Source organism: Falco punctatus (genome assembly GCF_963210335.1).
Source record: "Falco punctatus genome assembly, chromosome: 7".
NCBI classification, from domain to species: Eukaryota; Metazoa; Chordata; class Aves; order Falconiformes; family Falconidae; genus Falco; species Falco punctatus.
In genome coordinates this window covers 47,133,541-47,153,540 of record NC_137587.1, presented here as the reverse complement: position 1 = coordinate 47,153,540, position 20,000 = coordinate 47,133,541, and the positions used below count along the sequence as shown (strand labels likewise).

Sequence of the window (20,000 nt, the reverse complement as noted above, 5' to 3'; positions counted from 1 at the left end):
AAAAATTATATATATATTGAATCTACTTTCATGTGACACATTTTGTTAGATATATTCTTATTAGATGATAGGGAAGGTAATCATCCACATTTCCATATAGAAATATAAATCAAAAAGTCCCACATCAAGAAAGTCTCTCACTTTTTAATTAAAAAATCTAAAAAATTCAGTTTACACACTTGAGTCCAAGGAAACAAGCCACAGATTTGCTAAACTGTGTCCGTACATGTTAAATTAAAAATAATCTCATCACATTTAGAAGACCAATGACTTGACTATGTAATCTAATTCTCATCTCTGCAAGGTTCCGGGCTACATGTTTCTCAGTAAAATACCAAGCCATGGTAGCAATATAAAGCTGTCAAGTACAATAAAAAGAAAAATTGAAGGTGCTCTCAAACCATTAGCTGAAAATTATTTATGAAAGTTGCAGGTTGCTTTCTGCTATGAAGACCAAATTACCAGGCAGTTTGCACTTCTGTCTTTACTCATTATTGCTTGAGATTTGCCAAACCAATTTTTTCTCCTTTTTCCTTTCTTTTTTATTTTCTTTTTTTTGGCAGACACCATCACACATTTTTGTCCATAGACAATAGGATATGTCAACTTTTTTACTCTGAGACTGTAAAATGTCCCAACAATAAGTTAATCTAATCTAATCTGACAGACTCTTTTGATGGCCCAGTCTGCCTTCATGGCTGTGAGCGAGAGTCAGAAGACTTAAAAAAGCATTCCTTTCCATTTTTGCCACCCTCATCTTTTAAGTGTGTAATTCTGTAACAAAAACTTATATTCAAAGAAATGAAAGGCAGAATAATAACAACAAAAAAAAAAAATCACATAAAAAAACACAACACACGGAGTTGCCATAGAGTTTAGCCTTCTTGAAAAGCTTTTTAGGCTGTAACTCCTGTGCAGAATCACTTTGTATTGTATTGGCGAAGATTAGGAAATAGCAGTCAAATCAGAGGTATGGGCTTGCAGCGCCCAAGCAAAAGGACTTCAGATGGGATCCTGCAGATAGATAGCACTCACTGTGCATCTTCCCATAATTTCCTATTTCATAACTTTACAAAAAAAAAAAAAAAAAAAAAAGAAAAGCCATTATTTTATATTAGAAAGTTTCATAATAACACACAGGGGCATTTGTGGCAGGGTGTCGTTATCTGGAGGGCATGCCCACTCACCCACACCACAAACTCAGCGGGGATAAATGCAGGCAGATCCAGTTACAAACAATCTGGTGCAAGTGGCCTAAGGAAGGACAAAAATACTGTTCTTTCATTCCTACCTGGGTAAAGAAGGGCTCATAGATCTCCACTCCTTTATCAGACCCTTGCAGCAGCACCTCTTGGCCGCGCCGCCAGCTGTACCGAACAGGCGGGTTGGAGTTGGCGACGCACCTGAGAAACACCGTTCTCTCATAGTAAAACTGCTCTTTTGCTTCCCCGATGCTCTGGTGGACTGTTACTATTGGATCATCCAGATCTGGAAAAACAGAAAGAACAACTGAGATAAAGTCAGGCTTCAGCTGACTCTATGGCAGTTCTGCGCTGGGAAGCACAAGCATTGCCCTGCACACAAGTCAACAGCAAAATACAGGCAATACAGCTTTAAAAACCACAAACGTGCATTTTATGTCTTTTGAAGCAAAAATCAGTTTTAGAGTTTGTTTTCATTTGCACAGCACCTACCAAAACTGGCTCTTCATTTACAACTCGGGCTTCTGGATGTAACAATCAATACATATGTTGTCATGTATGATCATGCCAATCACATTTCTGTTACGTTTCAACTAATACTTAGGTTTCATTTCGTTTTCATCTTTACTGCTTGCTTCTTATCTGTGATTTTAATGTAAATGTCTTTTAGACAAAATAGTTTATAAAGCTTTGGAAATAAATAGACCGACTAATTTGCATTCTAATGGTAGGATCCACTAGAACACAGATCACGTGCATGTAGCTGTTTTCCTTTAAAGCAGCAATTTAATACAGTAACTTAATGCATATTCCCTTATTTTAGTTACATGCATTTAACTTCAGGCAGGTAAATTTATCACAGGCTTTAGAACACACTTCTCTTGATTAAAATACAGATATCGTATAATTACTCCCAGTGCATCAGCTCAAAGAAAAATAGACCCCCACAACAGAATTCACTCATCTTACATAAGGAAGAAACGATGATAGCCTTTGGAATATAAGTACATCTAACTAATTTACTTGGGCTTTATTCCATCAGGAACAAGTAGATTCCTGTTTGCAGGCTGTTACTATTGTTTATTATGAGCTTTCTCTGAAGGAACAAGTACATCAAAGAAAGGGGGGGGGGGGGGAGCGGGGAAGAAACAAAACAAGAAAAACAATGGCTATGTTTACTAAGTACAAGTATGTACTTAGTAAGTACACTTAGTAAGACACTCAGCTTCCAAATGACTGGTAAGGAATTCGCTGGTGAACTTCAGGGAGAAGTTGCGCTGCCTGGAGGGCTGGCAGCCAAGGGGAGTTTGCTTCTTTAAATCCAGCCCCTACATTTCAAAGGTAACGTCCAGGTTTGGCTCCAAAAGTTACAACACAGGCTCCAAAAGTTACCCACAGAGAGCAGGAACAATTTGCCTAATTAAACATGTACCGATCTGATCTGCAAGCACCCAGCAACACCACATTCCCATGCGCAACTCAGCCTCGACTGAAATAATTTCAGAACCTTATCAGCAGTGCTTCTTCCTTAAAAACAAAATATAGATAAGTAGTGCTTAATTAACTGCTCATCCACAAATTTAACCCTATTTTTGCAAAGCCTTGTGTAAGTAACTACCCAAGTGGCAATCGATCAGATTTATTTGAGCCATGATTCAGAGAAATGCAGAATGAGGTGCTCAAATCTTAGCATGCCTACTGGTGTCAAAGGGAATGCCGTCACACTCCAAGGCGCCCACACGCTTTAGTCCCTTTTCAAAGGTGTTGGAAACAAGGACAGCTGGTTTGGGGAAAGCATCCCCTGCATTTTACTGCTATGTCCCTTCCCCAAGTACCACTCGAACACCACTGCAACCACCACAGCATAATATGTGAAAGGGACCATCAGCGCAGCAGTTCTTGAACAATCCAGGGGTTTGACAGTGTTTAAAAACTGAAGGTGAGGCAGAGGCATGTGCGATTATTGAAGCAAGCCCCTCATTAACAAACTGAATAGAAACATCCACATTGAAAAGCAGTTTGCACTTAAAAAAATATTCTTTAGATGCTTACATTTTGATTTGCATAACAAGGGTAAAGTCTGAGAGTCTCTGGATTAATTAGAAACAAAACATGTTCTAAAATTTGGAATAATTCAAGCAATAATACCTTGTAATGGTGCATGGATTTAACGTAAATGTTACCTTCGTTCTACTCTACAAAACATTTAATTTAATATCACAGAAACAAATTATGAAACTGTTGCTCCAAATTAGGATGGCATTTTCTAATGAGGTTTCATTTTTGTTTCAAAGGTTATTTTAAATCGCAGTAGCATTTGAAAAGGGATGAGATTGCCAAAACGTTACATCTTCTACTCATGCACTAGAAAATAAAAAGGAGGAAATTAGCTTGCTTCAATTTCTAGGGCAAAACACCTGTTCTCTGTATTTTGATGAAAAACGGAACATTTCACACATGAATGCTTTCCAGGGTCTGCTTATTAAAGCACATCCCCAGACCACAAATGAGGATAACTGGCAGCCAAGAGCCTCCAACACTGAGCTGGGGACCACTCACCAAATCTCCCACCCTTAGATGAAGGTGCATCCTCTTGTATCCTCTCAGGTGAAATACGCAATAAGTCCAAGTTTTGACTTAGCTTCATTTTGATGCTTTGAATTACTCAAGACTAGACACAATAAAACATTTAAAGCCTAAAACCAGCAGTTAAGGCGACTGTGAGGCCTGCTGCCAGGGTACAGTGGCAATTAACACCCTGACATGAGGTAGGCTGAGGCTGACTGGCCAGAAAACGGCTTCGCAGAAGAAGCCTTGGAGGTCCTGGTGATGAAGCTGAAAAGGAGGTGGCCAACACATCTCAGGCTGCAACAGCAAGAGTATGGCCAGCAGGTCCAGGGAAACGGTCCTTCTCCTCTGCCCCATATCTGTGAGATAGCATCCTGAGCAATCTGTCAGGTCAAGCCATGGACATACTGGAGCAAGTGCAGAGGAGGCCACCGAGATGACTGGAGGGATGGAGCAGGTGCCGTACAGGCAGAGGCTGGGCAAGCTGTGTTTGGCTAGCCTGGAGAAGGTAAGATGAAAGGAAGACCTAATCTCTACCTTCAACTGACTACCAGGAAGTTACAGAGAAGATGAAGGCAAACTCTTCAAAGTGCACAGTAAAAGACCAAGAGCCGACAGGTATAACTTGCACCAAGAGAAATTCCTCCTCATTACAAGTGAAAACAAATGTCCCCACACAATGGGACAAGTGCTGAGAGAGGCCGCGGGCTGTCACCCTCGGAGACATTCAAAGCCTGACTGGACACAGCCCTGAGCAATCTGACCTTTTTGGTGAAGCTGGCCCCGGTTTGAGCAGGGGGCTGGACAAGAGGTCCTTTCCGACCTAAATTATTCCACGATACCACGCGCTGTGACGCCGTCACTCGCTTGTGCTCTCTGCCCCCTCGCAGCAGGCCCATGCAGCACCCCTCTGACACCGGTGCTCCTCTACAACAGGTAGAACCAGGCACCCTCTTTCTGCACGGCACTGAACTATGACCCAGGGTGGATTTTGCTAAGAATATAAGGAAACCTCAAAGAAATTTAAGTCGGGAATGCAAATGCAGCAAGCCCTCTGCCAAAGCATTTCATAATGGTCAATTAGTAGAAAACTTGCGCTGCAGAACTTGACTGATATTTCCATCGGCAGTGCCGGAAAGATCTCGACAGCTGCATCAAAGCAAAAGAAGCAGCGCTAATAGGAGACAAAATAATGCTTGCAATTGTGAGACTTCACTGAAGGCTCAACTGCCTGCCCCGCTACTGGGCAGGGTCAGAGCAATATTTTACTGGATTGTTATGTAAGGCCGCATTTTGCCCAGGCAGCACAAGAGCTGCAAACATAATACAAAGTATGCGTCTTTTTAGAATACTGCTGAGATCTCCTGCAGAGTTATTACAATGGAGGCATGCAACTGCCAAATGCATTGCCTTTAGGAAAGCTGTTTTAAAGACACCTGATCTCCATGGCATTCATGACCACTCATGAAAGCTCTCCAGAAGTCCGGTTTCAATGTCTAATTGAATTGTTACTAATCAATATTCAAATTTCCAAATAGACTTTAAAAAAACTCCTTAAAGCTCTATGCATATGTGTAAGTATCTGTGGGTGTTTGCTCTTCCCTAGCAGCACTGGAATAGTTGGGGACTCAGCCGTCTGGGAGGGAAGCCCTGGACTTCAGATACTGCACAGAAATTAACCTGGGATGAGGAAAGAGAGGAAATCACTGAAGAGACAGGGAGACCTTACTGTAGTGGAGAAAGATTTAGCATTAGGAAGCTCATCAAGATGAATTTCTGAAGTGCTCTACAAGAGCTAAATAAAAAAAAACCCTAATTTTTTTATTTTGGGTTGATCAAATTATGAAGAGTTAACTGACTAATCATTCTTTAAATTAAACTGAAATCATGGGTATTGCTATATAGTTAGTCTATTAATCAAAATGAAAATAATTACAGAAGTATGTTTTCCAGAGAGGTTTATGCCACCATTAGGTTCAATTTTTCAGTCTTTAATCTTTGAATTGAACCAAACAGTTTCCAAAACCCAGATGGCACAGGCATGCTAAACACTGTATTGGAAGAATTCCCTTCACACATCCCTAAGCTCTGAAACAAACAGAAAACCCTGGTTTTGAACATAAGATGTTCAAAATGGGTCTAATCTCAATGCCCCATGAATTGCACCACGAGGGTCAGGGATGTTGGTGTGGAAGGTGCACAGAAGTGTGGCAGATGCTGTTAATATCCTTGCGATGCTGAATTGCAAAGCACTGGAGGCATCACACTGAGAGCAGGAAACACGGGCCATCTCCTGCAACCCTCACCTGGGCTCCGGGAGACTTTCACACAGACAAACAGAAGAGCAGGATCACAGACTATATTTGCTATAAAATCTTTTTTCAGCTGCTGGGACTACACAGCTTGCTGATTTCATTTGTTAATTAGCTGCCTTTGTCTTCAGATGTTCAAAGCAAGCGATGCTTGGAAGTCAGGATAATAACAAAACACGCATCTGGTAAACTGATTGAAAGTGCTTCATCAAGACACCCAGAAAGGAGACAGCAATGACGCATATATTTAGCCTGCCTAACTCGTAAGTTGTTCTTAAATATAAACGTACAATGTTTTTCATGCTATTTTCCTTACTATAGCCTCCTTGACCTGGCACAAGCTATCATTAATTACGCAGGTTTGGGTTTTTTTGTTTGTTTGCTTTTTGGTTTTTTGTTGTTTGTTTTGTTTGGTTTTTTTTTAATAAAGGACTGCTTTGTGGTACTGCATGATATAAAGCAGTTACACGTGATTCATAAAATGTGCAAAAATTCAACAAATATGTATTTCTTGCAATACTTGTGGAAAGGACAATGAGCTGTCTTGTGTGCCAACCACTACTACCTGCAGTGTGGAGACAAAAGGGCTCCAAACAAGCTGGAAACAGGGAAGTCAAGTTACCTGGAGCTCCAAAAAAGGTATTTTTCTCTCTACAGCCCTTTAAAACAGATTTATTATGCATCTGCAGTGCTGTATTGCATGTGCAGTACAGATACCACAGTAGAAAGCAAGCATCATTTACAAGGCCATATACTATAAGAAAGCAAGCCTTCCTTCCTTGCTCCCACAAGGCTAAGAGTGTGACCCTCCGAGACCCCCCATGAGCTCATATGGATTTCCAGTACCATTTTGGGAAGATCAAACACATGCTAGAAGGCTGTTAACATGCTCAAACACAAAAGGACAAACAGAATGACCTTAGTAATCAACAATACTCTACGCAGCTCGAGACCATTTCTGCCTGCCGTGCTTTATCGAGGGTTGGAGTCATCAACAAGGGATCCAAGAGGAGCACTGTAACAAACACTCGGTGATGTAGTTTTACAGAGAAAACGTTTTCTTTATTCATTTAATGAGGTTATAAATATACTTGACTGAAACTTGCATAAACTGTTGGTACAATCATATCCTAATGACATCAGGAGGATGGCACAGGGCATACAGCCCTGCAAGAGGGCAGCAACCGTTTGGTTTATCCAAGGACACCAAACGGAGCCAACACCCATTACCTATGAGACTGAATGAGCAGTGGAGTCCCCGGACAGTAGATACGCTGGCACTGAGGGGTTTGCCTTTACAGCACTAACAGCAGAAAATATGATACTGAATTTCTATATGTATGTGCATGTGCGTACACAAAGACCAGTGGATTTTCCAAACAACGAAGAGTGGGTCACTTGCACAGGACAATGCACACCTATGAACTCAGGACAGAGGTTAAGAGCGCAAGACTGTACCCTGGCATGGTCTGAAAAAGACACCAGCAAAGACCTCTCAGCATAGTCCTGAAAGAGATGGGACTTCTGGGATCACTGCATGCAGCAAGAGCGAGGATATAATTTTCTTTCATATACGGAATTGGTGACCTGAGTACAGGATCGTAATGTGGTGTCAGCCATTGTTAAGCAACATTAAGAAATTAAAGGGCAAAGAAAAGAGCAACAGAAATGTCCTTATGCACTGGAGAAACTACTTATGACTTTCACTTGCAGTAAAAGATGTAAAGAGTGAGACGCATTTAATTTCTCAGAAAAGAAGACTTAATGGTAACTTTACCATAGGATGTAAGTACCCCGTGGTGGGAAAACAGCAGGTACAAAAGAGCTCTTTTGGCTACTGGTAATACATACAACAAGCAACAATAATTGGAACCTGAAGGAAGCCCAATTCAGTACTGGAAAGAATCAGACTTATTTTTTTGAAGATAAAGCAGATGAACATAGGAACAGACTACCTGGGCATATAGAGGATTCCTCCTCTTTTTGAGCCAAGACCAGTTGTTTTTCAGTGAAATACGAATTACTACATCCAATGTAAGAACAACAGGGGGGAAAAAAAAACAAACTAAAACCAACAAAAAAACCCCAGATAGCACTGTGAGATAAGAGGTGAAGTTACACTGATGTCGTGATCAATTCTAGTATTAAATTTTATGGGGAAAAAATGTAATTAGAGTAGATTAAAGAATTCCAGATCATTGTCATTAAATCAAGTACACTTGAATAACAAAATTTAGTTATTTAAATTGTCTTTTAATTCCACTTGCAGTAGACCGTACTGGAGTGTCAGGACACTTTGGTTCCCCACCCTGCCAGACATGGCTCTGAAAAATGTTGATGAACCATGACTACCCCCAAACAAAGCATGTAAGAAAAAAGCATTAAGGGCACTCTCACACTGCAGGCGTTGAAAGGAAAGCTGGGTATCAGGACAGCAGTTTAAAAAAAGCACTCATGACGTATGACTCCGCTACAGGATTTTCACTTTCCAGTGATTTATCTTCCTCTTATGAACTGAGATTCAGATAGAAGCACGTGGGAGATGGACAGTCTTCAAGCAACACAAATTCTTATCCTAATATATACAATTGCTTGAGGAAAAAGTCTGCAGTAACTGCCTGGTTATTATTTTGAGTTGGGTTTTTGTTTAAAGTAACCTTGTTTTTTTAGTTTTCTTTGTACCTGTAAAGAAGCAGAATGGAAGATTACATTACAAAACAATGAAAGGATTTAGCAACCAAACCAGGAGAAACTGGCACTAATACTAAAGGCCACCTGATATGCACGATACGTTACTAGGAATAATCATTACAAATAGGATTTTTTAATATGTTAAGTAAGTAATTATTGGTTGCATAATCCCAAACCTAATTAATGCTCACTCCTTCATTTTTTAAACAAAAGAAACTTAATTTTGTGGAGGTAAGGAAGATCAAACTGCATTAAGAAAGTCTAGTACTAGACCACATCCATCTCCAGTCAATGGCTTCAGTAAAATTTTTTCAGAGACTCCTCACAAAGTTCACAAAGACTCCTCCCTGTTAAAAACTATATTCTGAACATATTGAGCGCAAATAGCGGTCCCATGGAGAGCAGGGGCTGCTGATAACACCCAGTGCTCTCCTATTGCTTTCTCCTAGACTTCATATGTTTTGAAATGAGCACAAAACCATTTTACTACAGAAAAAAATATGTATTTGATAGTCCATTGCTATATAACAGGAAGTGTCAGGTTTCCTCCTCCCCACTCCGTATACGTTCTGCTCTTCCAAGATTCACATTTATTTTCCAGCCTTAAACTCTTTACCATTAAAAATGTCAGCATAGAAATCTCAACAGTGCTCTGCATACTTTCTCACAATCTCTGCTCTTAAAGAAGACCGTATTTTTTCCCAGTTTTACTTGAACAGAATACAAAACATACATTTTAGGGGGAGAGAAATAAAAAGAAAGCCAGGACTAGAGGAAATAAATAATGGTAAGTCGATGATGAAAAAAGGAGGGCATGTAAGAATCTCCTCAGAGGCAAATGAAGATGACAAATCAAACAAAACCATAGCAAAAAGGAAGAGGAAAATGAACCTGTCCAGAATATTTAGTGCCTGCACCTGAACTCGGACAAGTGAAGTCTTTCTGCTGACTTGAAAGAAATTCCGCAGCCAGTCCATTTCAGAAACCCAGGCTAAAATCCCATCCACCTTGGAAGGGACCCTTAGGTGGTCATCTAGTCCACATCTTGCTTCTCTCCATACTGATGGTGCCCATCAATTTTGCATTAACAGCAAAAATTCAAACCAAAACATTATTATAGCATGTAAATGCAGCTGAATCCCAAAAAGCAGCTAAGATTTCCTTCCCCAGGTAATTGCATTTGACTGCCTATCTGCCAAACCTCCCTTCCCCAAAACTTTTTTAGCTTTTTTTAGCAAAATTCCAAATGGGGATTCAGATCCCAAAGGTAATTAACCTTCAGCACATTATATAAAATTGGTGTATGCACACGGGGAGAAGTGGGCACTGGAGCAAGGCTTAGATTAGCTGAGAGAAACACTGCACCGTCAGCTCACGGTGGTCAGCAGGCACGCAGCGAGCACCCTGAGACCCAGCACCCATGGGTGCCCTCCGCAAAGCCTGTCATCACAGAGCCACTGGGGACACCACGTGGAACAGCGAGCCTTAGGGACAGGGAAGGGAGCTGGAGGTGTGGGGAGAAAGGACACACATATGTAAGAATCTAAGTTTTATTAATTCTGCTACTCTCAAAAATATAACACGTAGTTATGCAGGTGAAGGACCTTGAGCATTTTGGCTGGATGCCTCCTGCAGCCCTCCTGGTAGCCCTGCACATGCCAGGTCCCAGGGCTGAGCCTGTCCCTGCACCTTCTGCTCCTCAGAGAAGTGTTACCAAGGGAAGGGGTGTACTTCTGGTTGTAACCAGACCACCCACACTACATCTCTTCAGAATAGCAGCAAAAGCACATCTCCCAGAGAAGCTGCCTACAAAACAAACATATGCCAGGGAAGTTCTCAGATACATGCGGGTGGCAGAAGGGGGGTATTCCAGTTAGCAATAGCAAATTTGAAAGACATCCTAAGCCATAAACTTGGTGCTTTATATAATCTAGGCCTGTTTCTATTATGGCTCAAATCAGATTCCTATATACAGACTGAATTTTCAAGCCATTAATACGGTCTATCTTTCCACTCGAGGGATATTTACAGCATCAATTATCTTAAACCTCATCTGACATGTACTCATCTCAGACTGATCTAGCTACAGCTATTATCATGTGTTAGAGACAGTTTTAATTTAGAAAAGGAATAGCATAAAAAGCATTCAAATAACCTTATAGCACTCTTACTAGATATGTTTTTTCAAAGAGGAAAATAAAATCTGCATACACAGCCAGGTAATATTATGGAATTAATACTCTGTAATTAATCATAAGCTTTTTTCTTCAGTTAAAAAAATACTGATGTCAGGAGTATTATATTGAATAAATTCTGCAAGGTACTTCCTCAGTTGCTATTCAGAGCTAATTAAACATCATTGAAATGAGCTCAACATGAAAATAAAAATCTTCCTTGGCTGATCCTAATAGAAATTTTGCATTTCCATTCCTGCATGCATGCATATTTAATCTTCACTTCTTAATTTTAACCAGCAAGGTTGTCAGTATGTATCAGTCAGTTATTTTAGCGTGTTTACTGTAAAAGGTCTGTGTCTTTGGACACCCAGAAACAGCAAGGTGCGTGGGTGTGCTGTGGCTGCTCTTACTCCTGCTAACCAGCACCATTCCTGTGATTCCTTGTATTCTTCTTCTATCCATTATGTCTTTTTTTATGCAAACTGTGTCTGTCTCTGTTCTTGTTAATACATCCCCCCAGTGCCATAGCTGTAGTACCATACGTGTATTATTCTTATGACAAAATTCACCCATAACTGACACAATAACATACACATATTTAAACCAAATGGAAAAATAATCCTAGCTTTGAATCTTTTAAAAACTGCCCCTTTCACAGCATCCCTAACCCAGTAACACCTTTAACAGAACTGCAGACAGAAAAGCGTATCTCAATGCCAGCAGTGAGCAGATGCAGCCACAGCCAAACCCCTGCTCTCATCGGCCAGACTTGGAGCATCCCTCTCAGGCGGGACGACAGCGGGTGATAGCCCAAGTCAGGGTCTCTCCCCGTTGCTCTGTCTCCGAGTCACATTGCAAATGACAGCACATGGCAAATGCAACCCAGACAGAGCAGCGAATCGTCCTCTTTTCTGAAACCACAAGAAATCAGAGCGTGCGAGAACTGTGCATTTCAGCCCGGGTGCCTAGGGGAGATGTTGGGAGGGCAAACACCTCTGCACCCCAATGGCAATGGGCTACCAGACACACATTTGGGCCTTTGCAAGTCTCTCCAAAGCTGGTTTTGCACGCTCATCCCTAGCACATCAGGATGGGTGCTCCCACCGGCACTCCCCTGCCTGCTGGGTAAGCCGGTGCTTCGGGCTCCTGCTCCAAAGCAAAGCAGAGGTCTTCCCACCTGCCCTGCTGCCGGAGGAGCAGGGTCAGCACGGGCAGGCAAATGGCAACAGTGCAATCTAAACCTCCAGAAGCCCCAAACTCCATGAAATAGCCCCGAAACAGTGAATGTAAGCGATGGAAAGGCACAGGCAACAACCTGAGAAAGTGGTCCCCAACTTCAGCTACACTGCTGCATTTTCAGCCTCCACTAATTAATTCTAAACAGTTGGGTTTAGTTAAATTACCCAACAGCAAACACAGGCTAACACGGTTCGCATCAGGCAGGGCCAGTTCTGGTGGGTGCTGGTGTGCAGGCAGATGACCCGAGCTAGGCATGGCTTACACCAGCCTGAGCTGTCTGCACCTCCACAGGTGGTCACAGGGAGCCGTGCAGAGGGCTTGGGGGATGCTAGGGTTTGGGGCCAATGAACCCCAATGATGGCATAGGTTTTTTAAATCAGCAAACAAGTTCATACTACTTTTACCGGCCTGCTTCAAATTTTGCACTCAGATGAACGCCCAGGGCTCCTGGGGAGTTCAGTCAGCGCGATGCCAGGCTCTCAAGCTCACATTTTCACCTATGAAATGCAGGATCTCCTCGTCCCCAGAAACCTTGAGGGGTTTGACCCTGGCATTCTTAATCAGAACAAGTACTCCTCCTTCAGCTGCAAAATCAGACAGACATCTTTATAGCCACACATAAGGCACTATTTTATTTAATTTTTTATATATGCAACTCCATGTACTAGTTAACTCCTCCTGATATAAGCAAAGGCCAGAACCACTAATGGGTGCTTACTGACTTCGCCGCATCTGCCATTGTCTTTTGATAACACTTTAAGAAGACTTTTTTAACCGGGAAGGGATTGTAACATGTTGCTTTCTCAGTGAGGGGGAGCTCGACAGGCTGCAAACCCACAACAGCACTTGGGTCTCCACTAAACCCCAGGATCAGCTCATGTTCCTGACGATGGATCCAAAGAAGCATTGCTCCTGACACAGCCCCGCACTGTCCTACCATGCTGGAGCTGCCTCTGCAGGCTGCCCAGGGAGCTTCCAGAAACAAAAAACCTTTGCCCTACCATTGAACCACCTTCTAATTACTTTTTTTTTTTTGGTGAGGTTTCTTTGAATTTCTGCAAACAATAGGCACCGGTCCTACACTTACAAATAGACCATAATAAAGTGGGGGTTTTCCCCCTCTCTCCAGAAAATGATGAGTGTCAGGAACACACTGGAACACAAAAAAGACTGACAAAAAATAGTAATATGAGAGTTTGAAACCCCTTTTTTGGAGCCAGAGGCTCGATCTTGAATTTGCTTTATTCATGACATGCTTTTATTGAAATTGCTGTAATTTAAGAAAAAAAAAAATCTAATGGTTTTGAATGTCTGTTCTTACTGCTGGTTTGTGCCTTCTGTGTCTTCCTGATATCCACCACTTCATAAGAAACAAGCACACACAAAAGAAACCTTTTATAATCCCAGATAATGAGCACCACTGTGTTCTGGTGATATTTCAGGAAAGTAAACTGTGGATTCAAGAAGTGCAGCATATTTATTGTCAAGGTCAATGGTCAAGTCAAATCAGAGACTTCTTGTAAGTGGAATGATTGCAAATGAAAGCATGGTAGAACAAGCCCTGGATTATAGACAAGTTATTTGGGGTAAGTAATCAACAGACAAACTGCACTTGACGGATGCAAGTCACATCGCTTAGCCAGTCCTGGAAAGCACCGAAATATCACAGCAGTCGTACAGGGTGGAATGAATCTCCTCTCTTTCAGGAAATATGTGCATAACTATCCTGAAGTGACGCCATGTCAGCAGCCTTGCGGTTATTCCAGGGTTTTTTAAACTAATGAAGAAAATCACAACTTCACTGCTCCATCCCTGGACGATGGCCGTGTTATAAAAAGCGGGTTTTAATAATTATTATTATAAATTATTATTTTTAGATATTTTAATTTAATTTAATTCTTATTATTATTAGATAAGGGGAGGCATAAGAGGCTTTGGATCTCCGCCGTTTTGTCACTAACCAAGAGTTAAATGGATTGCAAAAGATGCAGTGCAGATATTACAGGACAGACTAAGACTCACCTGAAGAATTAAAAAAAATCTATAAACCCAAGCTGAATCATTCTTGGGAAAAAAAAAAGAGAGAGAGAGAGAAAGAAAATAGAGATATTTCCTACACTATTCAATGATGCAATTACGATTTGCAGGAAAAAAAGAAAAAACAAAAAACAAACCCAAAAATCAACAGCCTGAAAGATGCCTCCCTTGCAGTCAGATTTATATTTGCCTGGACGTACTAGAATAAAACTCTAAAGCTGCAGAAGAAAAGGGAAACGAGCAGGTTCCTGCTGTGCAATGCAAATCCATAGCAGCAGCTGAGGCTCAATCAAAAGCAGCACTATCGCTTCCTTACGAGTTTTTGGAAGGGATTTTTGGGGATGCCCTACCAAATAACGCTGGTTCAAAGAGAGCTCTTTTGAGCTCTCACTTGTTCTCTACAGACCTTCTGTAATTTTCTCCTGATTCTTCTAGAATTTCAAAGGCAGGCTAAATTAGCTGGTTCCTTGTTATGAAACTGCCACAGAACACTGCAATGTCCCATGGGAACGGACACATGTAAAGCAAATTAGACCAGAGGATGAAGAATTAAAGAAAAACACCTAGTCCAATCAGTATTCACTACCTTACTCTGAGCTATTTGACTGTTTTACTGGAAGCAGGTTGGCAAATTTGAGGTTTACCATTCTTTCTCAATTTTTAACAACTAGAAATATCTGCCAAATATTTTCCCAAGAATGAGAAACCTTTGAAAGTGCATTTATATTTCCTCTTGTCAAAGAGAGTGGAAAAGCATGCAGCAAGACCAAACTCAGGCATCAGCAGCACTATCTACACTGATGTGTTACACACGGTTACCAAATTAATGCTACTTAGCCAAAGAAGATCCTTCAGAAAATTAAATTGAGCTTTTCCTTGCAAGAGTCTTGATACTAAAGTGAATGACACTGAAGCTGACAAATGACTCTGCTGAAGCTGAAGAAAATTAAGATTTTTATTCATGCTCTCCTTATAGATATTATTGTCACTAATGCCACTGTTGGGTATCAGTTGATATACACAGAACTGAATGATCGACTTCCCCACAAGAGCTCTGGCAGTCTCTTAGCATTTGCTACAGAGAGACTCCTCTTACGCCTGACAACTGTCCCAAGATGCAAGAAGTTGTCCACTTTGTTCTCATTTCAGTTCAGCCACCCTTACCCTAATAGCTCCGCAAATCACAGGAACAGTTACAGCTGTACCTCTGGAAAGGGGGGAAACGTTAGCAAACCAGCTGTGGCAACCCCTCCAACACCCAAGACAGCAGTTGGGAGCCTCCAAAGACCTATACAGGCACCTTTGCATGACATAGGTCCTGTACAAAACTTCTGCAAAGGAAACCAAGAAGGATCCTGCTAAGTCCTATAGCATCCTCTGTGTCACCGCCCTAGCAGGGATTTTTAGTTATACAGTGACAGCAACGGCAGCAACTCTCAGCTCTGCTGGGCCACACAGACCCAGAATGAAGTTTCCTGCTCTTCTACACCTTATTTGGGTAAGAAAATAGCAAATGGCATATTTATTAGGGTGCTTGAGGTTTTTTCACATGACTTTGGCCAGGCTTACACAACCCCTGGCAGTGTCCATGCCAGGAAGGAGCCCCTGCTTTACAGGCTGGCTTGTAAACTTGCCTCCCAGAAAGAGATGGTAAATGGAAGAGGTTTATATGTAGAGTTTGTCAACTCCCATTCATTTGCTTTCAAATCAAAGTCAACAAAAATTTCAATCAGGATGCTCAATATCTGTCTGCTCAGAATAAGGGAGGGGTACGTGTACATTTTAAAGTTATTTTTTCCACCCATTCCACTGACATGGGCTAAGAGCCATCACAGACGATGGGCACACTGCACGATTACACATCTGGGAAGATGGAAAGTCATGATGTCAATTCCTCTTACTTCCACAGCTGACTCCAAGAGAAGGTCTCTCACGCTAAACAGCACATTTCACACACATGCACAAGCCTTTCAGGTTGCAAGATTGATTCTCTTTGATGCTGTGCAAAGTATCAGGGAATCTAGTTCATCAGCCCCTTAAGATATGATCCGCTGATGCTACTACATGCAAAGCATGTAAGAGAGGAGGTAACATATAAACGTCTTTGGTCTACTGTGAATAGCAGTATTTTTTTTTTTTTTTGAGAACTCATACATTGTAAATGGAGTTTGGATTTCATTGTTTCTCTAATCCTCCCTGTATCACAGCCATTTTGCTTTCCTCTCATTCAAGAAAATTGGAGAAATCTGAGTAATCAGTGAAGATATAGATATGGGAAAGCTTATATATATAAGTGTATATATGTAAAACCATCAACAAAAAAAATCCTCGTATGTGGCATCTTAAAATCTCCTAAAACTGTTCGTTGTTTTTTTTTAATCTACAAATTAATCCAGTTTAAAGCGCACTATACATTCTGCAGTAATTCAGTAATTACAAGACTTCACAGAATAACCAAATAGTCGAGGTGGAAGAGACCTCTGGTGATTGTCCTGTCTACCCTTCCTGCTCAAAGCCAGGTAAACTAGAAGCACATTGCTCAGTACCATGTCCAAGTTTTCCCAAGAATCCATCTCCAAGAGGTCCTTGAAAAACAAAACCACACTTGGATCCACATACGCTTTTGAATGATGGATCCTCTTATCTTATTGCATCTTTACACCATGAATGGTATCGAGTAATAGGACTCATGGGAATGGTTCAAAACTACACCCAGGGTGGTTTCGACTGGACTTTAGGAAGCATTTCTTTACCGAGAGGGTGGTCAAACACTGGAACAGGCTTCCCAGAGAGGTGGCTGCTGCCCCAAGCCTGTTCCAGTGTTGAGGAGGCATTTGGACGATGTCCTTAACAACTTGCTTTAACAGCAAGTGCAGTGGTCAGGCAGTTGGACTAGATGATCCTTGTAGGTCCCTTCCAACTGAAATTCTCTACCCTAGTCTAACATGAAATTAATCGTGCGATAGGTTAATATTTGATTCTCATCATTTGTTTTAAAATAATTATATATGATTAAATAATGCTTAATAAATTCTTAGATAATAATGAATAATTTTTTTAAATGGCCAGCAAACACTAATGGGCTGCATTGCAACCTTCATGAAGTTATGGCACTGTTTTAATGGAATTTTATTCTTTGTTCAGCATTTTCCAAGTAAAAGAAGAAAGGGGAAGCAGTAGCACAGCCACTAAGAAAACTTCAAGAATGGGAGGTGAGGGAGTTGACAGAGTAGTTAGCAGAAAGGATGAAGAAGCAGCACTAAGAGCCATATGCCCCTTGATGCATTTAAATAAGAGGTTAATTCAAATGCATAGCCAGTTTAATTGCTCCAAAGTTTCCTTTCAAAATACTGATTTCATTGACTTATAGGGATTAAAAAAGCAACCCTGTGAAAATAGAGTATTTTTGACTAGTATTGACTTTCTTCAAGGTGACTGCTTTCACTGAGTTCATAATTAAGTTATGGAAATAAATACAATCATAGTTCCAAGCACGTGGCTAGTATTTTTCATATATGTCATTTTAACGAAGTTAGAAATGTTGATAAAATATTATGTTTCTGTTTGTTTCTTTGTTTGTTGTTTTTTTGTGTGTGGTTTGTTGGATTTTTTTTTTTTTGGGGGGGGGAGGGGGGAATGTTTAAGGCTTTTTGGTTTGGCTTTTTCTTTTTAGCGAAGTCAGAGACCAAAATCATGCAAACAAAGCCAGTCTTCCCTTTAAAACATTGATAGTCTACTGTCCTTAGTATTCTAGATCAGTCTTCTGAAGAAGTAAAGGGTTTTTTTAAGATGGCATATGTGTTTTTTCTTGTGTTCCCCATCCAAAAAACCCATTAAAAAAAGCAATTAAGAAGGTCACAGCTTGGTTCCAGAAGATCTTAGTTAACTGATTAAACACATCATCACTTTCAGCTTCTGCCACCCCCTACACTGTCCACAACTAATGCATAACAGCTCATTTAAAAAGCTAAATCCAGTCCTGCTCTAGTTCAGAAAATAATGACCATACTTGTAAAAATCAGGTCATCACCAAATCACCCATGTCAAAAACAGATGAGATTTAGATGTGGCTGAACACTTTTGATAGGACTCCAAGCCCCTTGCTGATCTCCATGCTGAGGACAGCCTCAAGTAGGTTATTAAAGCTCAACATTTGCCATCCAACAATGACTGATCCACTGGAGGATTTCCTCAAGTAAGGAAGAAGATACTGTGAATAACGGCTTACAGTGTGGAAGGGAGGGATGGGGAGAACGTAGGCTGAATTTCAAATGGTACCCAGTAAAGCATCTTTAGGATGCACTTTGTGATTTCCTTATTTAAAGGGGTAGTATTCTCACAGGCCCAGAGCTGTCTTTGTCTTTTTTTTTATTCTTTCAAAAACAGAAGAAAAAATCCCCATCCTTTTCCTAGTAATTGATTTCCTGTGAATCTTTACATGTTAGGGTGGTTATTTGTTCCCTTCTACTCAGTGTTTCCCAAAGTGCATTCACATTTTCAGCATAAATTTCAATGAGGCATCGGGGCTGCGAGATTCTTCTGCTCTGGTGTAAGTTTTTTCAGTTCTGGCAAGCTGCTAACCAAAAAGGTAACCCCAAACTTCCAGAATTAGAAAACAAATGCTTCAACAAAGCATCCATCCCTAGGCTCGTCCATCCAACGCTGCTCCTGCCCAGGAACGCTGGCATGGGTTTGTGCTGTGCCAGTGCCACCCTCAAGGGGCAACTCTATTTCCTTAACCAAGTAAGTTACACAGCATGAAGGTGGTCTCCACGTGCTGTTAATAAACTTCATTTTCCTTAATTCCCAGTAACTTCTCCAGAAACAATCCTGCACCGTCATCTCTCCAGCATCACAGCAGTGTTAAACTGAAGTGATGCTCCTTGACTCGAACTGCTGGAGTGCATGAGCCACGCAAAGTAGCAGTAGTTGTGCAGATTGCCTATGAACAGCTGTTTTGCTTCTAAATACGTCACAGAAATATAAGCACGATGAATTACTCCTTCTCTTACATCCAGGTGTCTGTCTGTTTAGTTCAAGAGCTACTGCAGCCTTATTAAAAAAGGAGATGCCATTCACTATACGTTAAGCTGCCACTGACACTAAGAGATGCTGTACCGAGATTTTTCTAGGTGATGCTGACATTACTTGCAGGGAAATACAGGTGAGGGCAAAGAGAAGGAAAAGGCAGTTGAGTGAGTCTCATCTAAACACAATACCTGCCTGCGTCGGGATTCATTACTTGCACTCTCCAAGTGCCCGTTCCTTTCTACCCAGTGCTAAAAATAGAAGGAAGGAAGGAAAAAATAAAAAGAATGTAAATAACTGGCTCAGGCAAAGACATTTACATGTGGGCACCCATATCCCACCACATACAAATGGATCAGGTATGGTAGCTCCCAAGAAAACCGTTTCCCATCATGATCCTATTGATGAAAGAAAAACAGCGCGCGTGACCAGCAGTCTTCCCAAACTCTCTTTCAGATTTCTTTTATAAATATCTATATTCATCACAGGTAATTTTCAAAAGTTCCTCTGTGACCTGAGAAGTTAAATGCTACCATGCCTTCAAAGAGCATTTTGTTCCATTTAATTAAGGCCTAAATACTTGATCTGAGACTTGCTTCACTTACATCCTCCTGGCTTGTGGAGTCCAGAACCCAAACGCAAATACCTGGCTTCTCTACTAAATGCTTAAAGCCCACGAGGCAACTCAACAAGAGGGCTCGGCGGGGGCCACACGTATTTTGGGAAGCCCTTCTAGGCTGGATCTC

The 20,000-nt window shown here is 41.2% G+C and overlaps 1 protein-coding gene across 1 annotated transcript in view; it reads right to left on the bottom strand.

Moving 5' to 3' along the window:
• MDGA2 (MAM domain containing glycosylphosphatidylinositol anchor 2) overlaps positions 1-20,000 on the bottom strand; it is a 389,698-nt gene that overhangs the window by 182,275 nt on the left and 187,423 nt on the right. The window contains exon 4 of the mRNA XM_080397260.1: positions 1,292-1,488. Coding sequence (XP_080253386.1) covers positions 1,292-1,488 — 197 coding nt within the window. The remainder of the gene's footprint in view (positions 1-1,291; positions 1,489-20,000) is intronic.